This window comes from Crotalus tigris, unplaced genomic scaffold (assembly GCF_016545835.1).
Source record: "Crotalus tigris isolate CLP2741 ecotype Arizona unplaced genomic scaffold, ASM1654583v1 scf7180000017774.6281472, whole genome shotgun sequence".
NCBI classification, from domain to species: domain Eukaryota; kingdom Metazoa; phylum Chordata; class Lepidosauria; order Squamata; family Viperidae; genus Crotalus; species Crotalus tigris.
Window position 1 is genome coordinate 2976797 of NW_024096625.1, and position 25470 is coordinate 3002266.

The 25470-nt window shown below is 36.0% G+C and overlaps 1 protein-coding gene across 2 annotated transcripts in view; it reads right to left on the reverse strand.

Annotated features, from left to right (window-relative positions):
- The window catches only part of TAX1BP1 (Tax1 binding protein 1), a 53168-nt gene extending 32566 nt beyond the window's left edge, over window positions 1-20602 (reverse strand). For both annotated transcript variants that reach the window (XM_039342001.1, XM_039342000.1), the window contains exons 1-8: window positions 20447-20602; window positions 9165-9348; window positions 4687-4789; window positions 4061-4248; window positions 3446-3604; window positions 2204-2352; window positions 1982-2072; window positions 1232-1417 (exon numbers count right to left, since the gene is read on the reverse strand). In XM_039342001.1, the coding sequence (XP_039197935.1) occupies window positions 1232-1417; window positions 1982-2072; window positions 2204-2352; window positions 3446-3604; window positions 4061-4248; window positions 4687-4789; window positions 9165-9344 (1056 nt within the window). In that variant the 5' untranslated portion in view covers window positions 9345-9348; window positions 20447-20602. The remainder of the gene's footprint in view (window positions 1-1231; window positions 1418-1981; window positions 2073-2203; window positions 2353-3445; window positions 3605-4060; window positions 4249-4686; window positions 4790-9164; window positions 9349-20446) is intronic.
- Between the last annotated feature and the right edge of the window lie 4868 nt (window positions 20603-25470).

Genomic DNA, 25470 nt, shown 5'->3' on the forward strand with positions numbered 1-25470 from the left:
TAGAAAAACGAGGTAAAGATAAAGGAGTTTAACATATATTAATAAGCTAAATATTGGAACCCAGGCATGTTGCTGATAAAATATTAAGGATCTGTGATTATAAAAAAATAATAAGATATCGTTATAAAAAAAACAGCTGGAACTACCTCAAATGTTGGTGCAGCCATGTGAAGCCATGCTTCACAACCGCGTTGCTTAGTAATTGAGTTTCCAATTCCAAATACCATTACTAAGCAAGGATTATCTGCACTTTCCTAATAGAAGAAGTTTCTTTTGAAAATGCCTGGCTAGTTGCTTCCACTCATGCACTAATTTATTACTTTATGGTGGCAGTTATTAGTTATAGGAAAGAGGAAGGCAAGAGCAACTATAAAAAGGAGTATATTTTTGAAATGAAATTAAATGTGTGTCTTGCTTTACAGGTAGTCCTTACCTGTGACCATACTGACTTATGATGCTAGTTCCAGCAATGATTGTTAAGCAAATTATGGCAGGTTAAGAGTGACATCAGGTGACCATACCTTGTAACCTCCTGCCAGCTTCCCCACTGACTTTTCAAGTCGGAAGCTGGCTGTGAAAGTCAGAAATGGCAATCATATGACCACAGGATGCTACAACTGTCATAACTATGCATGTTGGTTGCCAAGGTCCCGAATTGCAATTACCTGACTCTGGCGATGCTGCAATGGCTACAATTTTGAGACTGGATTTTGAGCCTTTTTTTTAGTACCATTGTTAAATCTGAACACTTACTGAATAAACAACTGGTAAGCAAGGTCTATGTTACTATGCTTGTTTTAAGAGCAACAGAGAAAAAAATTAAAAGATTTTTGTGTACTGAGCTTTGGTTTTATATCCTGGGAGCCCAAGAGTCATTGTGGCAAATATATTCTTCAGCTTGGAAGAATTTATGTATCACTGTTACCAAGTCATATACCAAAAAATTCTAAAAGGATATTGAAAAAAAATACACATAAATATTTGTTGGGGAAAGTATGCCACAAATCTACAGGTACAGATTATTTTTCGTTTGATATTATTATAACTGAGAAATAAAGTAATTCCTGCTTTAATAATCCCTCTGCTGGTCTTAACAATGAATTTGTCCTTATTTAAGAAATAACTATGTTTATTGAAGCAATTCTCATGCAGGTAATTTGATTTGAAATATTCTGAAAACAAACATATCAAAGAGTTAAAAATAAAGATGCTTTTTAATTGTTATCAGTACCTTATTTGATGAAGTAAGCAGGTAAGCTTTTTTCAATTTTTCTTTTTCAGTCACACACAGTTGTAATCTGCCAATCTCTTCTTTATAATATGCTATAAGGTTTTCTTTGTTTCCATCCAAATTCTTAAGTGTCTGAATTTCAGATGACAATTTAGAGTTTTCAACTTCTGTATTCTTCAAATGTATCTGTAATGACATAATCAATTCATATTTCTAATCCTGATGTTTATTCTAAACAGGCCCATCCCAAGGAAGCCTGGATGAGATAGAAGGCTGAAGCAAAATAAACTTATTTGGGTGCATATTTGATAAGGAACAAATCTGAAGGGCTTTAAACATGTATGAGGATGTATTTCTAGCTAGATATTAGCTTGTCTGGGCAGAAAAGTCATAATACCTGGCACAGTTTCAATGCAATTTTGTAAGGATCTAGCCCTGGGCAGTATATTTGGCTTTCTCTATCTTGGTAAGGTGGAGAAGGAGTAGTTTCCAAGTCTTGTTGATATTACAAAGCTGTACTCATTATTATTATTATTTGGTACATGGACTTAAATTTGATGACTGAATTCAGACACATTTTTTTATTTAACGCTAAACCAGAGTTAAATCATTGCTTTAGGTCAGGAGGCACTCATACTGATTTATTATGGAGGTAGTTCATGAACATTGAAAACTTGAGTAAGGTACCTTCAGTAATGGAATTATCTCCACTGTTAAATTGCTACAAATACTTAATAGCTGAAAATTTACCTTGTAAAGTTCCTTTTCATCCTTTTCTGTTTTTAACTGGCATTCAAACTGTTCCTTTTCCAAGACTACTTTCTTGAGTTTGTCTTTCAAGCTACATGGAAAAAAACAATTTTAATTTTAATTTTATTTATTAAATTTATATGCCACCTATCTTCTATCTCAAAACAACTCTGGGCAGCTGACAATTAAATTTTAACAATAATTTTGTTATTTGTTGCATACCTATCTAATTCTGTTTCCTTGGTAATAGCTTTCTGAGTAACAATCATGATGTCTTCTTCAAGCTGAGTAACTTTGGAAGTAGCTTCTTCATATTTTTTCTTGAGTTTTTCATTTTCAGCTTTAAGGGGTTCTGCAGTTTTAAAACTGTCCTTTAAAAAAGTTATAAAACTGATTTTTAAAAGTGTGCATGTTTACATTCATTTAATTCATTTTGCCAAATCTACATTAACAATTACCTTATCTTTAGGAAACAAAATCTCTATTGAATAGATGTATGGTATTTAAGTGATTTTTATTAAGTGAAATTAAATAATCACTAGAGATACAAAGTTATCTCATATCACTGAGTTATACCATTTACTATAATGATATTTAATATGAACAGGAAAATTCTAGATTTGCACTATTGGTGTGTCTTTGTAACACAGCATGTCATTAGCATATTTAGTCTACAGGTTAATACTATAGTGAAAAACCTTGAGAACTAATTTGTTAACAATACAGTCATAAGAGAACTAAGATATAATAAAAAGTTCTGCGAACAGCAGGAAAAAAATAGGGGGTGATGCAATCTTGGGAAAATGAGAGGACTCCTCTTTCTCAGTATTGTAATACAAGGGCCATTCATCTAATCATCCTTTTCCACCAGCCCATTTTGAACCATTCTTCTCACAAAGACTTTCTTATCAGCACATTTTAATTAAATGCTTCTGCTAACAATCAGCAGCTCTTTACCAGACTTTGTAACTTCTGTCAAAAAAAAAAAAAAGAGAGATAACTAGCAACCAAAAATGTCAGAGAAGACCATCTGCCAGAATTATCATCAGTATACTCCCATCTGCCTGTATCTTTACTAGCCATTCATGGAAGAGATGTATTAGTTCTGAATTAGAATCCCAATTTTACTATATTTTTTTCTTTAGGATAAAATGTTTGATATACAGTATAACTTGCAAGCTGCAGATTTTAAAAACAAGTGTAGGATTTTCATTTAACAAAACCTGATAAAAACTGCTTCAGTATATACATATACTTTTTTGTATGAAAGACAGATAATATGTTTTACTTACAAACTTACTAAAAATAAATTGCCAACTACAAAATTTTTAAGTTACATTTATTTTTTTATATCTTTGATGTTTTAAGTGATTATTCCGAACAAGATAGCCTTAATATGATTTGACACGAAGATAACTCAACTTGAATCTTTTTAAAAATGTTTTTATCAATTATAGAACAAACCTTTTGCTCTGCTTCCAGTTGATCACATCTTTCTTTCTCATATACAAGTTCTTTTTCTAGTCTTTCAACTTGATCTCTGAGTTGCACAGTTTCTTTTTCAAGTGATGCAGTTACCTTTAATAGTTCTTCTTTTTCTTTCAGAATTTTTTCAATTTTGAACTAAAAACAAAAAGGGTTTGCTTCAAAAATGTACAGATTTTGCAAATAAAATCTACAAATTTTTCTCTCAACAAACTAGTAAGGTAGACTAAAACAAGGAAATAGTTCATAATCCATCATATTCAAATCTACAGATGCTTATGAACTAAATTTTATAATTGATAGCTGAACACTAGTACTTTATTAAAAAAAATGTAAAAATGTAGTAAGGAGCAAAGTTGTTTCTGCAGATACAGATATTGCAATGTTGCATGGCATCAATCACGCACACATTTTGCTAGTTAAGTTTTAATCACATCTTACAAATGCTTCTTCATTCAAGATAGCCCATTCTGGCTTGAAACCAGTTTGGATTCAATTACATTTGATATAATGTCCTACTTTCTTCATAACTCTCTAATATGAGATACTAGTATATTATAGTAAACTATGTTCTAAAAGAATGTTAATTCACACCTCAAGAAGTCCAGCCTTTGTAGTCACTACCAACATATCAGAATTTCCTTCATCCTCCATTGTTAACAGTTCTTCAACTGGAGACGATGTTCGAAATTGAAAAGGGGTGCTCGCTCCACGTATCTCTCCCTTATGTGTCACATAACAGAACTGGTAAAATTCTCCATCATCATTTGGAAGGTAATAGCCTAAGGAAAAGAAGAATACAGAATACGTGTATTACAGGATCATTTACAAACCAAAATTCTACTCCAGAGGATTCATACAAAATATGAATATATTCTATCAGTGGAAATTAATTTAAGGAGCTTTGCTTATTCATCCTAATCTTTAAAAAAAAACTTCTATTCCAAAGCAGTCCTTTTTAACTGCTTCAATAAATGGTAAAGAATATTGCATGCCCGCATATTTAGTCCTAGTTTGAATATGATCAATTGTTGTGCAATTCCAATTTTACATTCTCAACTAGTTATTCAGAGCACCTAATTAAAACTGTTATATAACCCTAAGTAATTTTAGTGTAAGCCTAAGAAACAATGTATGTTTCAATTATTTGTAATTAAAAATATCACAGTATTTTTGAAATAGTAAATAGACATATTGCCCATTTGCTTCTAAATATTTACCTTGAAAAGATAATACACAATTAACTGTTGAACCTTCCACATAATTTTCAGGCATAGGTGACCAAAGAAATGTGTAATAATCTCGAGCAGTACTCCAGCCAACCTAAGGAAAACATTAAAAAGGTAATACATTATAACAGAACCATGGATTAATAGATAGCTATAACTTTCCACATAGTTTAATAAATAACTATGCATCAAGTAAACATATAAGGCAGAAAAGAAAATAGAAGTCAAAATAATTAATTTCAGCACACAGTAAGCTGCTACCAAGCAAAGGCTACTCTTCAAACACAACAGAAGTTAATATCAGCAGCCATCTTGCACTTCCACTACTCGCTAGCTTAAAACTATTTTTCTTGGAGAATATATAAAAAACTTTAATGTGGTTATAACATTGAAAATAATTTATGAAATTAATAAAATGTAGTCATTGTATCTTATTCTAGTTGACTGCAAACTAGAATTCTATTAAGGTATCAGGACGTTCCTAGAACATATGTACAATATTTACTAAAATCATGTATAAGGTTTTGTTTCGTTTTATTAAAAAGCAAAAATTCTAATAGTAATTTTAAAAGTAATTTGGGACAATATTACCATTGTATGGAATTTCATTCTAATGTGCTTGGATACAAGGTTTTAGGACAAAAGGCTTTTCCCTTTATGTTTCTAAGGTTTATTACTTTTGAAAAATATATTCTTAGAAATGTTTCAGCTATAAAGATGATGCTGGATGAGGCAATAAAGTGTAATAGTAGTTTATATTATAATAAAGTAAAGCATTTAATGATATATAGGCAAATAAAATCCTTTTCTTTCATGAAAAAAGTTAAAGAATTAATCTTATTGTCTAATGACAATCTTATTGTCTAATGACTCAAGAAACATAGTGTATGTGTGTGTTAACAGGAGAGAGAAAGAGGTCAGTTTTTTATATAAATATTTTATTAATTTTCTAATTTTACAATTATGAGTACTTAATAAACATGTTGTCTGGGTCCATCAGTAATCAAGTAATTCTTCCTCCGTTTCTGAATATATTGTTTGGAATGGGGAAGAGAATTTGATTGAAGTATTTTTGGAAGAACACTCAACCCATTTATATTCATTAAACAGCCTCCATCCTTCTCCTTTAGTTTTTCTTTTCATTTCTTCTTTGTCAATATTTAGCATTTCTCCTAACAGCTTTATCATCCATTCGATCAGCTCTTCTTCCTTATCCTCAAATGTTTTCTAAGATCTTGACAAGTAAGATATCTTTTCCATTTCCGGTGTTTATCACTGCATCTTCTAATTTTTCATTTGACTGTATCTGTCTGTTAATTCCTTTCTTTAGGTCCTCCATCTTTGGATCTGTTTCTTCTAATTTTCCTTCTGTTTTCTGGGTTACTAGTTCCTTCTTTGTAGTCATTGTCTGGATTTGTAAGTTTAGGTTAGAAAATTGTTCTTTGATCTCATTTGCATTATTTTTAGTCTCATCATGAAATAAAACAATTGTCTCTTGGACTGATTTCAACATAGAATTTCTTTCAGAGATTCATTAACATTTTCTTGTTGGTATATCAAGCTGGGAGCTTCAGAGACAAGTGTTAAAGATGGTTTTTTACCATTGAGGCTAAGTATGGAATACCCATTTTGTTTTTGTATGTAGTCTTTATAGTCCAATACGGTACCCAACACAGATAAGCAGCTCAAGAGTTTTTTTCCCCCTTTTCCCAGCTGCAGTCTGCAAAAGTAAAAGAGTCTTATCTAAGTCCGGGCTTCAAGCCAAGTTTCTTTTAAGCATAATAAATTGTAGTGCAGTGATTTGCCCCTAGATGTTGTTGACACCATCTTCCAGCTTTCCAAATCCAAGCCTATTTTACAGACTTTCAAATATCTTTTCTAAAAAAAGTCTCAAAGGTACTTTTAGTCCCCAAATTTCAAAGCTATATATTAATTCCAAATTGATCTTGTAGTTTTCTCTATTTTTCTCCAAAGCAATTAATTCACTGCTTTTCTTTTCCTGAGGGAGCAGGGCAAAAACTTTCCTTCCCTCTCTCATCAGGGAGGATTCTTTGCTTTGGGCATTCTTTTTTCCAGGAAAATAGTATTAAGATCATAAAAAGAGGATAAGTCTTACCCAGTTCCATCCACATTGCTCAAAAATTGCTAATTAATGCTTATCTTCGGTTGTCAGCAGCTTCTTTTTTTTGTAATATTGCATTAATTTTCCAATTTTACATTTAAATATTTAAAAAGCAACATGGTGACTGGGTTATAATAGTTCAATAACAAAATCTTAGTGTAAATCTCCGGTTACAACATCAAATATTTCTTCTCTTTTTCCCTTAATATTCACTGTCTCATATTCAGGTTAGTACATTTCTAATTATATCAACTCAATAAGAATATCATTATTACATTTATCAATAGATTTTTAGCTTATACATATCTTAATTACCTTCAATCTTCATAAACAATCAATATCCTGTTATTAATTTTACTCAATTTTTAATTTCTTATCAATATTCCAGTTTAACCTTTAATATTTATAATTTCCAGACTTTAACCCTCTAATTGGCAATATAAAATCCTCTCTAATGAGTCAAAATCCCAGTTTTTTCAACCTTATTCTAGCTTTCTTCTTTTGCCATTTAGGCTTCCATATCAGCGTCTTTAAATCATCAAATAGATCTCCCTCTACTCTTAATGTGTTATTTGAATTAAAGGAGACTATCTGATTGCCAGTTTTCTGGGAGAACTAGTCCATTTGTATCTGTTAAATTGTCTCCTGTTATTCCAGTTCCCCATATTTGCTCTAATCTATTTGTCTTCAATTCGATCTGTTCCACTTTTTTCTCAAAATTCTACTGGTTGGTATAGAAAGTCATTTCCATTTTCAATGTTGTCATTTCCTTCTCTGGGTTTTCCATCAGGTGTATTTGGTGGTCAATTGGGTCTTCATATTTGGTTGTCCCGCTTCTTCTTGTTATCTTCTGCATTGTTGATTCTTTAGTTGTAGTCAAAATTTGGTTTTGTGCATCTAAGCTGGCATCTTGATCTTTGATTTTAGGTCTTATTTTATCACAAGCTGCAAGAATGCTTTCATGTATTGCTTTCAACTAGAAAGGCTTTTTTTCCTGGTCCTCATCCATCTTTCACTTGTTTGTAAATAGTCTTTCTAGTAAAAGTTATTTGTTAAGCAAAAGTCAGTAAAAGTTTACAGTCACACTTCAAGTGGGCCAATTTTGCTGCCCAGCTGTTCTCTTACAGTTGAATCTTCTCACAAATGGTTCCACAGTCAGAAACATCTTATCTAGGTCTGCGCTTTGAGCCAAGTCTCTTTTTAGGAAATAACAAATTGCAATACCAAGCTTCACCACTAGATCTCACTGATGCTGTTTAGAGTTTTTTAAATTCCAAATTATTTAGAGTTTTTTAAGTCTCAATTATTTCTTTTTTGTAAATAAAAACAAAAGTCTCCAATAGAAATAGGAAACTTTTAAGTCCCCAAGTTTCAAAAACATATAAATCCAATTAAATTAAAGTTGTTCTTTTTAATACTTTGATTCCCCTGGGTAGTCAGACGACACTATTCTTAGAGGATGGGGTAGAATTTCTCTTCCCTCTTTCTTTGCAGACTTTACAGGAAAAGAAGGTACTTGAGGTAAAGAGAAAATAAAATCTCACCCAGTTTCATCTGGGTTGCTTTCAGAGTGCTTGATAATAGGTTTCACTTCGGCTGTCTGCAGCCTAATGACAAGCCATATTGCTATGGCCGGTCTTTTCTCCACCAGTTTGGAGGGCTGCCCCAGATTGAGCGGGAAGACTGCTGCCCTCCCGTGATCAGGCGGGAGTCCCCTCCTTATTTGTTGCTCCTTTCGACACTTTCCAGGGTCCTTCAGCGAAGGAAAAATGGACATGGAAGATGAAGTCACCTTCCAAGCAGCCGCAGCAGCCACGTTGGCAAACCGGAAGTCGGCTGTCAGCAGCTTCTGATTGGCCATACGAATGTAGCCAGTCTTTCCCCCCCAGTTTGGAGGGCTTCCTCGGATCCAATGGAAGCGCCACTGCCCTTCGGCAATTGACGGGTCCTCTCCTTCATCGTCTTTCTGGAGCGGCTTTAGACCCTTTTTAGGGTCCCCAGCAGGGTGAAATCAAACATGGAAGAAGGATCCCTGTCTTCCTGCGTCCATCACGCTGCAACACTTAACCGGAAATCTAGAGAAGTCTGTTTTATAAAATCATCTTAGAATCTTATGCTAGGATTTGCATTATGTGGATTAAATTAATGGGACAGTTGATATGTAAATTATCCAGTAATGAATGAAATGTAATGAAGCATGGCCTCAAAATGACAAAAAATTAACCAATAAGATTACTCTTTCAGCATCAATATTTTAAAATAAAAGGCATTTTACATTTTCATTTGACCATTACCCATTCTTTTAAAAACAGGCACTATATATTAAAATATTCCAGAGGCTGCTTACCTTAAAAATACCAACCCAGTCTTTTTGGTGAGGGTGTATATAGGGAGTCAGAGTGTAATGGCATTCAAGGTACACACTAGGAAGATAGCTTTTTGCTACATTTTGAAAAATAACATGTGCAAAATTTGAAGTCTGGAGGGTACTGTTTGAAGATGAAGCCTCTTGAAAAGATGACATCATTGCTCTGTAAAAAAATGGAACTTTTAGCTGATGCAATAACATTTGAATGACAACATATAGATTAAATGATTTAAAATATTTACAGTATTCTACTAGTTTCAATTTTAAAATCCAGGCAGGAGATCAAAAATAGAATATCTGATTTTATATAATATTTGCTAATTTGTTGGCATTTTATGCACAGCATGCCAACATATTTAATGTTATTATATATTTATCCTACCTATATATAAAATCTCAGGTGGTAAACATTCCTAATAACCCTGCTTAACAACAAACAAGCAATCCTTTCCCCAAACAACAATCCAGTGAGATGGGCTGATAGAGAATGACTGGGCAAGGTTACTCAGCCAGATTCCATACGCCTAAAACAGGCATACAGCTCATGGCCTCTTCTTTTCAAGGCCAACACTTGACCACTACACCAAATTGTTTCTGCAGTATATACAGAGTACACAAAGAAAATACTCTTTCTTAGTCATCAGTATTGCTACAAGAGATGCAGTAATAAAGGAAACAACCTCTGAAAACAATGAACTCAAAGTGACACATACTATGCCAAGCATCAGAACATAAGAAAAACTGAATCCATACAGATCTCTCTATCCTAATTCTTTATGATCAATTCTTCTTTTAAGAAATCCTATCTTGGCTCTGCATAAACCTTCTTATTTCTTCCTGCTTCTGAATTTGCACTTCAATTTTATTTGTCCTAAATTAAAGCTCTACATACGTTGTACATGAAAGAGACTATAAGGTGTGGCTCCTGTTGTATCACATTTCAAAACCCTTTACTCCTGAGTTCCCTGGCAATATAGAATATGAGCAGAGGCATATAAAGTTTAAATAAAATCTATCAAATACCACACATATAAAAATGTAGAGCAAACAACTATAAGCCAACTACTATATTAAATTATCAATTTTGACTGATCTCAAAATAGGTCTGGTTAGTATTTGCACTGGAGACTACCAGGAAATCTGAGAGTTCTAAATCAGATGACAAGTAAAAAAAAAAAAAATCCAGAAAATAACAAATGTAATTCATTGCCATAAAAGTATATGGATCCCATTCACCATAACCATCAGCTGAATTTGACTTGAGGAAGTCTTTCTCCTTACCTGCATTTCTGAAACATTGGAAATCTGACCAAAAAAAATCTTTCAAAAGGAAAACTATTATTTAATTAAATTAAACTTTATTAAAGTTATGTAATTAAACTTTATTAAAGTTAAATAAAATTAAATTATAGTCCTCTATGATTGAGTTCTCCAACAATTAAAATATTAGCACAAAAATGCAATTCTAATTCGGGGGAGACATATAGTCACTTTCATTCGTGAATTCTAATAGTTTCATGACCGCATTTTTCAATTTTTCAAAAACTGTATAAGAACTGTTTCAAAATTCATTTTCAATCCCATTTTTTATCTTTTTATTCCCTTTGCATGGAAATACATGCACAATATTTGTGATCCCATCTAATATTTCATGCCTTTGATTAAATGAATTCCCTAAAAGTTTTTGAAAGAACATGTTTGTTTGTTTGTTTTTTATAAATATTTTTATTGAGTTTTATAAAGGTAATAAGGGGATAGGGTCAAAAAGGGTAAGACAACGGGAAACAAACAAAAAGGTTAGACCAGGGAAAAGGGATAACACAAAAGTGAGATTAATCTCACAAAATAACATCGCTTCAGCAAGTCTAACAGTCTGGGTTTACATATTAAATCTTAATAATTACTCTATTATTAAACAACTTTCCATATAATCACATAATTAACAAATTAGTCAATAAATCTCATTCATTTCACTACTTAATAATGCTTAATATTAATTAATTATAATCACTTTAAAATAATAATATACTACATATTAATTATAATTTACCATATTATTTAAGATCACTAATATACAAAGATGAAGAAGAAGAAATAAGAACAAGTTCATACAAATAATCATGGAATATAAATACAAATTATCAATTATCTCTTTAAATTTCATAACCTTTTTTCACTGTACCGTGTTTCTAACCAATAATAAAATTTTCCCTATGTTTTAAAGTAAATTGTGTCTTCTTTCTCTTTCATTTCTAAAGTCAGTCTATCCATTTCTGCACATTTGAATATTTTTGTTATTATAGCCTGGTCAGATAGTAAATTTTCATTCTTCCAAAATTGGGCAAATATTATTCTTGCGGCTGTCAGCACATGCAATATTAAATACTCATTCTCTTTTCCATAATTCAAACCTAATATTCCTAACAAACAGAGTTCTGGTTTAAATTCTATCTGTATTTTAATCATCTCTTCTAGCCACATATGGATCTTAAACCAAAATTTTTCGACATTAGGACATATCCACCAGAGATGGTAATAAGTGCCTGGTTGTTATTTACATTTCCAACACATATTTGATACATTTTTAAACATTTTCTCTAATCTGATTGGTGTCATGTGCCATCTCTAAAACATTTTATGTAAGTTTTCCTTATATGCGGCTGCTTTAGTAAATTTAATATTTCGGTCCCATAGTTTTTGCCAATCTTCTAAATCAGCGGTTCTCAACCTGTGGGTCACGACTCTTTTGGGGGTCGCACGAGCCTTTCAAAGGGGTCGCCTAAGACCATTGGAAAACACATATTTCCGATGGTCTGCTCCACCTCACTTGTTTCTGGAAAATATGCTGCTTGGCGGCAGTCTGCACGAGCGCTACCAAATGTGCCCTGCAGGGGGCGCATGAAGAGCGCAGGCGCAGAGCAAGGCCCCGCCCTCCCCAGAGACTCATTGTGCAGCAACCAGATTGATTTCTTCTCGTGCATGCAGGTCAGCCAAGGGAAGGCCACGCAGCACCCAACTCTTCCGCCCGTCAGCTGGCGACCCCCAAACTTGCGCTTGTCAGCCGGGAGGTCTGGCGACGGCTGCAGGTCTCCTTTGCCACCCCGCCCATCCTCATCTCCTCCTCTGCCCGTTCATGTTGAGCCCGCAAGGACTTGACAGGGAGAGAGGTAGGGAAGGAGGAAGGGACTCCTCCTCCTCTCCTAAGCTTGATCGGCTTCCCAAGGGTGCCACAATCCTCACGAAAGCAAGGGGGGAGAAGCAAAGGGGGCTAGAAAGCTCGCATCAGGCTCGAAGCAGCACCTGTCAGCGTTGGTGATGATAAATTCCCCACAAATCCAGGGAAGGGGTGGAGAAAAGGAGCCCCCTTTGGGAGGAAACTGCCATCTTCTTCTCCTTGGTTTTGCACTCTTCTGTTTCTCGGCAGCCGGGCTGGCAAGCCTCTCCTGGCTAGAACTTCCTTTCCTTCCCTCCCTCTTGGTCTCTTCCTCCTTCCCTCCCTCTCCCATTGTCCCTTCCTTCCTTCCTTTCCTTCACCTCCCTCTTTGTTCTTCCTTCTCTCCCTCTCCCCCTTGTCCCTTCCGTCCTTCCTTCCTTCCCTCTTGTCCAGGATTGGGGCGAGCCTCTACAGCTGATCCGTGCTTCTGCAGCTGTAGCTGCTCTCCTTGGCTCCTGCCCAGCAAACTTGCTCGAGCTTTGATAGAAAACAAGCCACTTGCTAATTTAGCAGAAGCGCAAATCAGCTGTAGCCCGGTGCTGATCCTGGAGCTTCTGCTAACTTAGCAAGCAGCACGTCTTTCGGCGAAGCTGAACAAGTGAGCTGGGTGGAGCTCTCCTGTCTCTGCCTGTGCAAAGGCAGGTTTGCCGGCAGCAAAGCCCGCAGCCATGCTGGCAGCCTATCCCTCTCCCCTTGTCCCTTCCTGGGCACGGGGGGGAGGAAGGAAGGAACGAAGAGGGATGGAAGTAAGGAACAATGAGAGAGGGAAAGAAGAAAGGAACAATGGAAGGGAGGGAAGGGAGGAAGGGACAAGGGGAGAGAGGGAGGGAAGGAGGAAGAGACTAAGAGGGAGGGGAAGGAAAGGAAAGAAGGAAGGAAGGGACAATGGGAGAGGGAGAGAAGGAGGAAGAGACTAAGGGAGGGGAAGGAAAGGAAAGAAGGAAGGAAGAGACAATGGGAGAGGGTGGGAAGGAGGAAGAGACTAAGGAGGTGAAGGAAGGAAAGAAGGAAGGGAGGGAGGGAGGGAGGGAGGGAGGAAGGGACAATGGGAGAGGGTGGGAAGGAGGAAGAGACTAAGGTGAAGGAAAGAAAGGAAGGAAGGGACAATGAGAGAGAAGGAGGGAAGGAGGAAGAGACTAAGAAGGAGGTGAAGAAAAGGAAGGAAGGAAGGGACAATGGGAGAGAGGGAGAGAAGGAGGAAGAGACTAAGGGAGGGGAAGGAAAGAAGAAAGGAAGGAAGGAAGGTAGGTAGGAAGGAAGGAAGGGACAATGGGGGAGGGTGGGAAGGAGGAAGAGACTAAGAAGGAGGTGAAGGAAAGGAAGGAAGGAAGGAAGGAAGGAAGGAAGGAAGGAAGGAAGGAAGGAAGGAAGGAAGGAAGGAAGGAAGGAAGGGAGAGGGTGGGAAGGAGGAAGAGACTAAGGTGAAGGAAAGGAAGAAAAGAAGGAAGGGACAAGGGGAGGGAAGGAAGGCAGGCACCCACCCCAGTTCCATCCATCCCAGAGATCCACAGATTCCCCCCCACAGGCACTCTGCAACCTGTGATCGCTGGCCATGCCCCCTGGCCATTGATCACGTGACCCTGAGGATGCTGCAACAATCATAAGTGTGAAAAATGATCATTAATTCGCTTTTCCAGTGCTGTTGTAACTTCTAACAGTCACTAAGCGAATTGTTATAAGTTGAGGACTACCTATACTTTCTCATTTTTTCCTCTTTTTTTGGTCAAGTTTTTGATACCCCCCCCAGCCAGCTGGATGGGGGGTTGGGGGTCACCACAACATGAGGAACTGTATTAAAGGGTCGCAGCATTAGGAAGATTGAGAACCACTGTTCTAAATCTATAGAATAACCAAAATTCTTTGCCCACACTATCATTGTTTCTTTCATGTGTTCTTCTTCCATCTTCCAATTTAGCAGGAATTCATAAAGTTTTTTAATCAGATTTTCATCTGTTTTCAAAAGTATTTTATCTAGTGATGTCTGTTCTTTGTAAAATCCCATTACTTTTACATCTTTTTCATAAAAAGAAGAACATGTTTGTTACCGAGAGAATATTTGTAGTTTAGGATTGAAATAAGGGTTCCTTAATACTTTGTGAGTTTGGTTGTTTTCTTGCTAGACATTTCAATACTTCAACTAGGTAATATCATCAGTGCTAGTAGAGAGTGGAGGCTGCTCTTATTTTATATTCTAATGGCTTGCCCTGTCAGTAACCCTCATTGTTAAATACTTGCTAAATCTAGGGTAGGATGTTACATGTGTGGCTTGTGAGCAATATTTTTCTGATAAAAATAAGTCTAGCCGCCCCAGGTTTCAGTATGAAAAATGTTAGCCATTATTCTGCATTTGGGACTGAGTGGCTTAAGCCTTGGAGAATCTTAAAATTGCTAAACTTACCTCCCAAAATTAATTATACCTCTGCCCATTATACCACATGAAGCTTGATGTAATCCCTGACCCAAGTTATATATGACATTTAATATTATCACTAGACATTTGTTAAACAATAATCTGAAGTAAACAGTAAAATAAAGTCAAGAATCTCAGTTGCTGTTATTGAACTTGGCAATGAGTTTGTTACGATTATAAAATGGTCCCTTTTTAATCAAGACAATAAAAATTCAAATTGTAAAATGTTCAAAAGAACCAATTAAATAATTGACATAACTGGAAGTCAGAATATGTGGTTGTGTAATTTAAATAGACTTAAGAGGAAATGAAAAATTTATGGAATCTAGCTTTATCAAAAGATAGTAGTTATGAATGTTATTATGAGAACTGTGTTCAGAGACAACATGTACTGAATACCAGTGGTAGGGAAAAGATACAACAATGGAAGAACATTATTATGAAATTAGTTTTCTGGGACACAGTTTTAATATTTTTTTCATTTTATACACATTTTACATATTATTGCCAGAGTCTTTTGACTGGAACATAAATTGAGTGAAATAAATAATGAACATTACATACTTATCACAACTTCAGTTATGCAGAACATATCATGTATGGCATCTAAAGTAGTTACAATTAATGAATTAAAGACTTTTACTTGATTGAGCTATATAAAAGATGTTGTCAGAAAACCTTCTACCTTATTTCTAAAAAAATTACTTTCATGGTAAGAATATCCTTGCCTGCATTTCTGAAGCATTGGAGTTACTAGTATCTCAGCTATTCAAGAGACAAGTATCTCAGCTATTCAAGAGACATTAATAACTTCCAATAAAATTATTTGCGCATTATTTCCAGAAGTACATTTTGGAAAATTCTGTAGTGTTCTTTTTTTCTCCAGAGCATACCAAACCATCCTAGGGTACAGTGCAATCATAGAAACCACAGGAGAATTGCAGGATCAACTTTTCACATTACCAACAACACATTAACACACTGCATAATATTTACTACTTTGTCCTCATCTGCAATTGTTCAGCTCTGCAACCAGTTTGTACTTTTAAACTGTTGGCACTGAAACATATATCTACATATCCATCAACCTATTCATAACTTACAATGTTTCTTCAGCTCCCAAGCCTAAGTCCCTTCTAGCACCCAAGACATTTTCCCCCAATATATAATTACCAACAATCAGGTTCTATATACAATTATATAAATTTACATTAAATGATTGGAGTTGGCTGCCATTTTTCTTCTAAACACTTTGTTATTCATCTGATGAATTTAAACATTTCTTTGCACAGTACCAATTTCGCTGGAAACATATATATATAAAACATATTGTAATTGTTCTCAGGACCAGGCTTTTGGTTTGTTTGTTTGTTTGTTTGTTTATGAGACTTATATACCGCTTTAAGTGCAAGCACTCTCTAAGCGGTGTACACCAGTAAGCAATGTATTTACATTGCCCCCAACAATCTGGATCCTCATTTTACCTACCCCGGAAGGATGGAAGGCTGAGTCAACCTTGAGCCGGTGAAATTTGAACCGCTGACCTGCTAAACACAGTCAGCTAAAGTGGCCTGCAGTACTGCACTCTAACTGCTGCGTCACCTCGGCTCATTTATATATGCCACATATGAACTAAATCAAATCCATTTTCTACAACTATGCAATAGCCATATTAAACAGTACTTTACATCTAAGAAATACTATAAACTAGTACTATTAAACTTTAGATCTGTGCAGCAAAAGAGACAAGGTACACATGGGCAGGACAGTCATAGCATATGCCAGTTCTTCCTTAAACAAGCTGTGTTTTCCCCTGGACTGAGCATTTAGGAATCCAAATTAAATCCAGATCTTTATATATCCACAATTCACGCAATTGCTGTAAACCCTATAATAATATGAGCATGAATGCACATTTCTATTGCCACATATCTAATTCATCCATACCCAATGCAACCACTCAAATATATGTTTCCAAGAGAAAACCTCATTGCTGTTTTTCCTCCATACTTTGTATTCTACATATCCAGCTTCTGGGTAAATCATTCTTTTGTCTTTCACACTAAAATGCCTTGCTTTCTAATCTTATCCAGCAGCAACAGTTTCTTTTCTGCTGCACTGAAAAGTACTCAAAATCTAGTCTTAATCTACTTATTCTTGGTATTATAGTTCCTAGAATTAGACCCATGCAGCACATCAAGTGCCAGTGTTCCTGAAAGAAAATCAGCTAAATTGAGAACTTGCTTGGCAGTATATTTTCCAATGTGATACTAAGGCATTATCTGTTTATAATGACACTCCACTTTTTATACAGGTTAAATAAGCCAGTGTCTCAATAAGATTGATGTGATAAAAATACAATACTGAATTTAATTAAGATATATTGTTGCTAATCTTTTAACTTTGTTTTCTACTCACTTTTATTATTTTTGCAAATAACTCATGGCAGTATTCTTAGAAATAATTTTAAGAACATAATATAAAAGTTAAAATATCAAAATACCTCACCAATGTTGTTCTCTTAATGAATATTGCTATTATGACTGACTACTTAGATTATATTTCTGCATTAAGCCATTGACTTTGTATTCTGGTCCATTAATTATAATTATTTTATTTTCTATTGTATATCAAGTGAAAACAATAATTCACATATTCTAAAAAAGCAGGTTGTAATGAAAACTTATATTCCAATTCTGTTTAATAAAGAGTTCCAAAATACCATTAAAGCTTAATGAAAGGAAAAACAAACCAGGTAGGTTTCTTACTTTTCTTTTATCAAAAGACTCTTTCCTTATAAAGTGGCTTATATTATACAGGGTGGATAATAACTGATGATTTTTTAAAAAAAATAAAAAAATCAGATTTTTTTTAATTTAAATTGGATTTTTTTAATTTAAATTGGATTTTTTTTTATTTTTATCAAATTTATATTTAATAATGTGCTTTTGGAGTAAAAATCTATCTAAATATAGTTTTCTATTTAAGATACATTAATAATTTGGTTTATTCAGCATGAAATCGAGTTGATTTAAATCAAGCCTTTGTACTAGTGATTTAAATCATGATTTAAATCAAATCCACCCTGGCATTATAACATTTTAAAATATTTAACACAAAAAATATCTATTTTTGTTTTTATGTTCTCATATACTTCAACGGCTTTCTTCTCCTCATATAGCTTTCTAATGCAAGCACCTAACAGAAATTCTGCAACGTAATTAATTTTGCAAGATCTTCTATTACCTTTCAACTGGAACAAGTCTGAAGACAAGAGGCTAGCAATAGACTTCAGCAGGAAACATACTGTATTTGTATTCTTTAGAGAGTTATGTTGGCATTCTGCCTAAAGATGACTTTGGCAACCATTCAAAAGTTGCAAATTAAATTGGAAACTGTAATGGATTGAAATAACTATATTCTTCAAATAAGGGCTATGTTTCTTTTTCCAGGCCTAATCTGAAATGCTGGTTTAGAGATTTAGCAATGTAATCTTATAATTTACTCAGAAATACATTAGTACATTAAGAGGTTATTTCCAGATAAGAGTTAGAATTGCAACATGAACTATAAATGGCTTGAGTTCATAGGATCTCAACACTTGATATTGAGAAATGCTATTTCTAAAACTATATTGTGTTAGTTGTTATTGTGTTGTTAGTTTAAAATTTATTTCTAACTACTTCTTTTATCCAGATTCTCTAAACTCTATGACTAGCTGTCTTGTATTTATTCAACAATAACTGAATAATTATTCATCAATACTTTCCATTATAAAAGCCATAATCAAGCAGCTGTTTTTTCTATGTTATAGATTTTCCAATTTTTTCCATATTAAAATCACTATCATCAATTTGATTAGGAGATAAAAAGTTTCTAGCACTATATATTTTGGCCTATTGTTCAGCAACAGAATTTGTAACTATTCATCCATATTCAGAAAATCCATTACAATATGTACAGTATAACTGAAGTAGTCAATGAGGCGTCTATGGAGTACTCTTTGATATTCACCAAACTCTGTCTTATGGAACTTTTATTATATTCTTTATGCATAAAAAATTAAGCAGAAAATGCCTTTAACATTTTAATTTATAAGAATGCCTTTGGTGTTCAGAAATCTCAAAGCAATTTTAGAAAATAATAAAGGATTGCAATCAACATTTTGTTGGAAACTATATCCATCAGGGAAAAAAGGAAAAAACTAAATAATAAACAAAAATAATAAACTAAAATAACAAGAAGAGTAATAAAGATGAATTCAACAGCATACTCCTTGGTAAATATGCTTAATAGGTTGTATTCTTTAATAGGCTGTACTTACCAAGCCTTGGTGATTAGCAAGTGCTTATCTATATAACTATTGCACATAAATTACAACTCTACCTGTATACTAAGATTTATGGTTTATTACAGCCATGGTTTTCAAAAAATGCAGCATGACCAGCAATGCAAATTACTTTTTATACACTGTATATCCATAAATAATTGTCTCTCATAGATTGCAATCACTCCAGTAACTTTGAATTATTTATGAAATGTATATGTTGTTGTTGTTTAACAACAACAGAAGAAGAAATATATATACTAATATAACATCTTTTGTTTTCCACTGGAAACTGCAATACTGAAGAGAAAAATTCCAATCTCACTGAAAATTAACAAACTTGATATATTTTTTAATTTATTACTATTAATAACTGCGAGAACTGTATAATAAAACTAATTCCAATGACAAATAATTGATAATTTCCATGCAAGAAACATTTACAAATCACATGATTCTTGTTTTCAATTATTACCTTTTAACTATTGTTTACAACTGAAGGTTTCTGTAGATTTCGCTACCAGCTGCTTGCCAAAACAGGCTGAGGTGAAGAATAAACCTATGTCTTTAGGTATTATATGCAATTAGCAGGTTTGAAAGGTGAAGCTGAATTTCAGACAAGATATTATCACTCTGCACTAGTTTTGTTATTGCTTACTACAAACAAATGGGAAGAATGCACTTTGCCCTTTCTCCTGCTCCCAAGTAAACTCAATGCCGAAACAAATAAACCATGCTATGATTAAACAAGATGGGCTGGGTAATCCGATTTAGCAGATTCTCTCCAATGCAGCCGAAATGCAAACCATCTTAGCTCTCAGGAACGGAATGTAACGCGTTGCGTGATGCCAAGCAAAGGGCACAACTGGGGAAACCCACTGTCCTTTTGCCACTCCACGCGATCTCAACTCGTGTTGATTAATCCGCAAATCCCTTGCTTTCTACAGTACATGACCTTTCGCCAGTTTAACCTCTCCAAGTCAGCGTTCCGTTTCAAAAAAAACCCTCGCAGTTTACATAACTCCTCACCAGTCCAGATTAACCTGAAATCGTTTTGTTTTTATCACCCGCACCTTTACCCCAAATTTAATTTGTGATCCGGTTTCCTCCATCCTCACGACCTCTCTCCTCTAGGCTACATACATGCGTACTGTATGCTCACGTCTCAATACATAAGCTTCGCCTCTACAGGCCGAGTATTTACATTCACGCCTTCCCACCCTGCTTCTCTCAACTGCGATGGGAGCGCTAGCCGTATTACGACACGCGATCAATGCAGCCCATATAGCACCATGGCCTCTAAAACTTACCTCCCGATCAACACAGGTAAGAAAGACACCGGAGAGGCCTCCTATCGAGGAAGACGTCGGAGATTTTATCTGCACCACCCCACAGCCGCCATTACGCCTCACAGACAGGCCTACACGAGTCACTTCCGCACTCCAGTGCCCGCCTCTTCTCCGCACGTGACATAGCCAGATTCGATATGCGTAAAAGGCCTGCAATGACTCCGCCTATCTGGGCATTCCGACTTTAACGTTTCTGATGTATTGAATAGAAATAGAATCTGTTCGTTGCGGATTTCTCGGAATTGTGCCATCGGCTCTCTTAGGCAAGATCTGTAGCCTGTTATGACGAACCCACCCAGAGATCACGAAGCCCCGAGGAAGCTTTGGGATAAGTCACTATAGCCGTTTGAATAATAAAGCAAAACACCAAATAGACACACCCTTTTTAAAAAGTGTTCCTTAAACGCTCATTCTTACCCGAACTATTAAGGAAGTTGGATTGTTATTCAGGATTATTATTTTTATTTGCAGACGAGAAAGTCCAGAGTTCCGTGAAGGCGGTTAATTAAAGACCTTGTACTTTGAAACGAAGTAACTGTGAGTGTTTTCTTTAAAAACACCATTTAAAAATCATAATACCCTTGTTAATAATTGAAGATTGACTATTAAACTGAAGGGGGAAAATAGTTTACTCGCATTTTCTCCAGTGTCTCCAGTGAATATTTGAAATATTTTATGTATATTTTAATAATGTAAATCTCCATCTGCTGAATTAAAATATTATACAGTTGGTTGAAACTATGGATGTCCATTAGCTGGCTTATAATACAATTGAAGATTTTTAGAAGCATGTTTAATATGGGCAAATTTTAGGGGTTATTAGAGCCTCCAGATATATCTTGAAAAAGAGAAATACTTAGCCTCAAATTCTTTTATTTTTCTTTTAATTCCTTATTGGAAATACGGCTTTAGATTTCAGCTACAAAATGGAAATACTGCTTTAGATTTCAGTTGCAGAATTCCCAATTGGAACAATTAGTGCCTGAGATTATTATTTGCAAGCCAGAAGAGCACCTGATTAAGAAAAGATTATCTAGGGTTCTGAGATCTTAACCAGTATCTGTTATTATTACATCATCAAGGCAACGAGTTGGAATTCAGAAATTATGAAAGTGATCAAAAGTCTTGATCAAGGGATATCTGGCAAGAGAGAGTGATGAATTATTTGTTCTGAAGAATGGCTTATCATTCAGGAATTAGGAAAACAGCCTGGTACTATGATAAGTAGGTATGTACCGGTATGTAGGTATGTATGTAATCGATTTCCATAATTGCCCATCTCATTCGATGATACTGGGCAATTTACAACTCAAAAAACTACTACAGTTAAAACAATAAAAATATTTTAAAACAAAAACAAAAATCCCAAAAAATATACAATTGGCCAATTAAAATAAAGCCAGGAAATGGGGCCTATGATACATTCAGCACCAGAGGTTCGGGAACATAGCCAGGCTTTTAAAGCCTTATGAAACACTACCAGGGCTGGGGCGATTCTTACCTCGGAGGGGAGGATATTGCACAGAGCAGCGGCAACTCTAGAAAAGGTCTGTCTTCCAATTCCCACCAGCCGACACTCTTTGGCTGATGGGATCTGTAGCCCAATCTGCTAGAGCGAATTCAATGATTTGAATTGTGAACTGGCTCTTGGAAAAAGACAGTAAATATTTACAATCTACAATGCACATAAGAAATTACATTTTCTGACAATGAACTATTTTTAATTGCTTTTTATTTTTCTGGGAATTCATATTTTAAGCTCTGTGTTGATACATTTTCTGTAATAAATTCTAACAATCCTGTATTTGCACGAAACCACTCATAAAGAAACACAAGAAAAAAATGTGATTTTAGTATATTTGATGGTTTCCAAATGCATTTTTACAAACATGCACTTGCAATTTTATGTATACTGATATTGAAGTAATTCTGAAGATTTATATATATTATCTGAAAAATCATAACATTAGCAATTCGGTTTTAAAACCTTTCTACTAGTATCTTGTATAATATTTTGCAATAGCAAAAATGCAAGCAATGCTTAGTATACTTTCATTTCTTAGTACACTTTCATTCCTTTCAGAGGAATGTTGTTAAGCAAGATTAGCGTGAATGGTTAGAGCAAATATGTAAAGTCATACTACCCTAGGACCGAATGTTATTAACCAACAGGAACATATTGCCATTTATATATCATAGAAAAAGTAGCACTAGAAGTACATCACTGTTTTGTGTAACATGCTAATATATTACCCACAAAGATGCAGTTTTATAAATTGTGGTCCAATAGAGACCACTCCATTGACTGAAAACTTCTGTCCATACTATTGACAATGATCAATGTTCAGGCTTCAAGACTGGCCCTTCCTTGTCATCCTTGTCTAAAGCAGTCTAAACTGGAAGTCATCAGCACATCCCATGGAAACAAATTATGTAGATTAACTGTACATTTTTTAAAATGCTATCCCACTACAGGATTATTTAATGTCTATGTTTCTAGTGTTATTTATTTATTTCACTTCATTTCATTTCATTTTTCTAGCTTTCCATCTCAGTCCAATTGACTCTGGGCAGTCAGTTATGAATACATGAACAAAATGTTTCCATATGTTTTTCATGCAGATGATTCCAGAGTCAGTCTGCCATGCTTCTTTGCAGAAATGAAAACGACTCCTGAAATCCTGCAAAGTTGCTTTTATAATATTAAATTAAGTAAACTAATGATCCAATTTCATCCTCCTGGCTAGGTTGGCCTACTACTAAGCCATGTCTAATAATAGGTATATTGGATGGACATACCAAATTATTGGTATAAATAAATCATAGTTTGTTGTTGAGTCTTAGCATAGTAAACTGATCAACCATAGTCTCAGATAAGAGTTATCTAAGACTTCATAGTATCAGTTACAAAACAGTTTACTATTTGGATTGGAAGCAAGTATTGTGCACTGCTTACGTCCTAGTCAATCCTCTTAAACAGTTCAGCTGAGAGTAAGTAATATGAGGTTTTCCAACTCTTATTAGATTATGGTATTCACTTTCTTTCAACATTGGCCATGCTGACTAGACGATATAATTTGGAGTTTAACATCTCCCAGACCATTTGAGATTCACATGTATATAAATGTACTCTCCCACTTTAATTAATATGTTTGAATATTAAACATCATTATTGAAACAATGAGTTAGTTATTCTTTTTCATATCTAAATTTGTGATATAGCTTTAAATGCTATTGCTGGAAGATCTATTGGACAATGCGACCTGAATTGTCAGAGAGGGGAGGGAAAGTTTTACTCTTTTAATTATCAGTTTCCTGCCATAGTTTCAGAGTTAGCTCTCATTCTATCTTGCCGGATTGATTATGCCTAATAAAGCTAGCACTGGAGTTCATCATGTCTCTGGTGTTTTGCTTGGTTGGGCTTTTCAGCCGGAATATGACACTAAGCTAACTCTCCAAAACTTCCTAAATTAATTGAGGGATCCTGAGCCCCAGTGGCAGAGATCTCCAACTTTTTTCAGTTGGCAGACCAGAGCAAAAGGGAAGGGGAAGCATTTTACACGCATGCGTGCACACAAATAGGACTGCGAGCACGCACGACACAAACAGGGCGGTGCTAGCCGCTGCTATGCAAATAGGACATCGCATGGCAAAAATGGGGTCTGTGTGGAAAAAACAGGGCACCGTACAGTGAAAACAGGGTGCCATGTGGCAAAAATGGGGTGCCACGTGGCAAAAATGGCAGTACTAGCAAGTGTCACGTGGGCACTAGCACTGCTCTGTTTTTGCCACATGGCACCCCGTTTTTGCCACACGGCACCCTGTTTTCACTGTATGGTGCCCTGTTTTTGCCACACAGCACCCCATTTTTGTCATGCGGTGCCCTATTTGCATAGCAGCAGCTAGCACTCAGCAAGTGCGAGTGGGGCGAGTACATGCACACGTGTGCACACTGGCCAGCTTGTTTTGCAGCCTGGTAGCCAGCAAGCCACAGGCCAGCAGTGAGCCATGGCCCACAGGTTGGACACCCTTGCCCTATGCCATTCTGGAGGCCTCCAGACGATGGTGAAGACTCAGGAGAAGATGCCTGAAATAGAGAAACCAGCTGAAGCCAGGTCGGGATCAACCAGCAGGACTCTGGCTGATGTCGAAAGCAGCTTTGTAACCCCACTGGTCTCGACATGTCCTAAGGAGGGAGTTGAACATGAGGAGCTGACCTCAACCCTGGAATGGACAGGTAGAGCAGTGGCATTCAACCGGCCTGAGTTGGAAAAGTGGCAAAAGGAGTTAAGGAGGGCCGCAGAAACCAAATTCTTACTGTATTGCCCTCAGGCAGAGAGTTGGAATGGTGGGAATGAGGAACGTCGTAGTGGACAGCCCCCAAGGAGTGCTACTTGCCAAGGTTCAGCAGCCAGTCGGTGGAGTAACTAAGGCAGATGTTTGGCAGCCTAGAGGTTTGTGGAGGACAGCCAGTCCCACAGCTGGATCCTAGACCCCAAAGGGGTTCAGCCCCATTCCTGGCATTAGCAGCAGCTCCTTTGCCCCAGCACTCAGCAGGAGGAGCAGCCACAGTGGCTGGGAAAGCTGTTAGCCCACAGCCAGGGCCACCTCCCCAGGCCAGTCCCAGTCTGGGAAAGAGAACCTGCAGTCCACCATTGATGCCTGCTCCTCAGCCTGGAAGGACAGATTGGTGACTGCCACCAGGTCCCAGATATGGAGTTCGCCCATGGATGCCGGGACCTGGGCCAGCACCAAGACCACCTTTGCCCCCACCACTGAGGGCAACATTTGATGGAAGCCCCAAGAAGCTGGCATTCTTCCTCAATCAAGTCTGGTCCCTCCTCAATTGACATGGAGAAGATTACTCTGACGACAAGGTCTGAGTGGATGTCATAGTAGCCAACCTTGAAGGAGAGGTGGTGGAGTGGGTGACAATTCTCCATGACGAAGGCACCCCTGAGCTAGCAGACCAAGACACGTTTTTC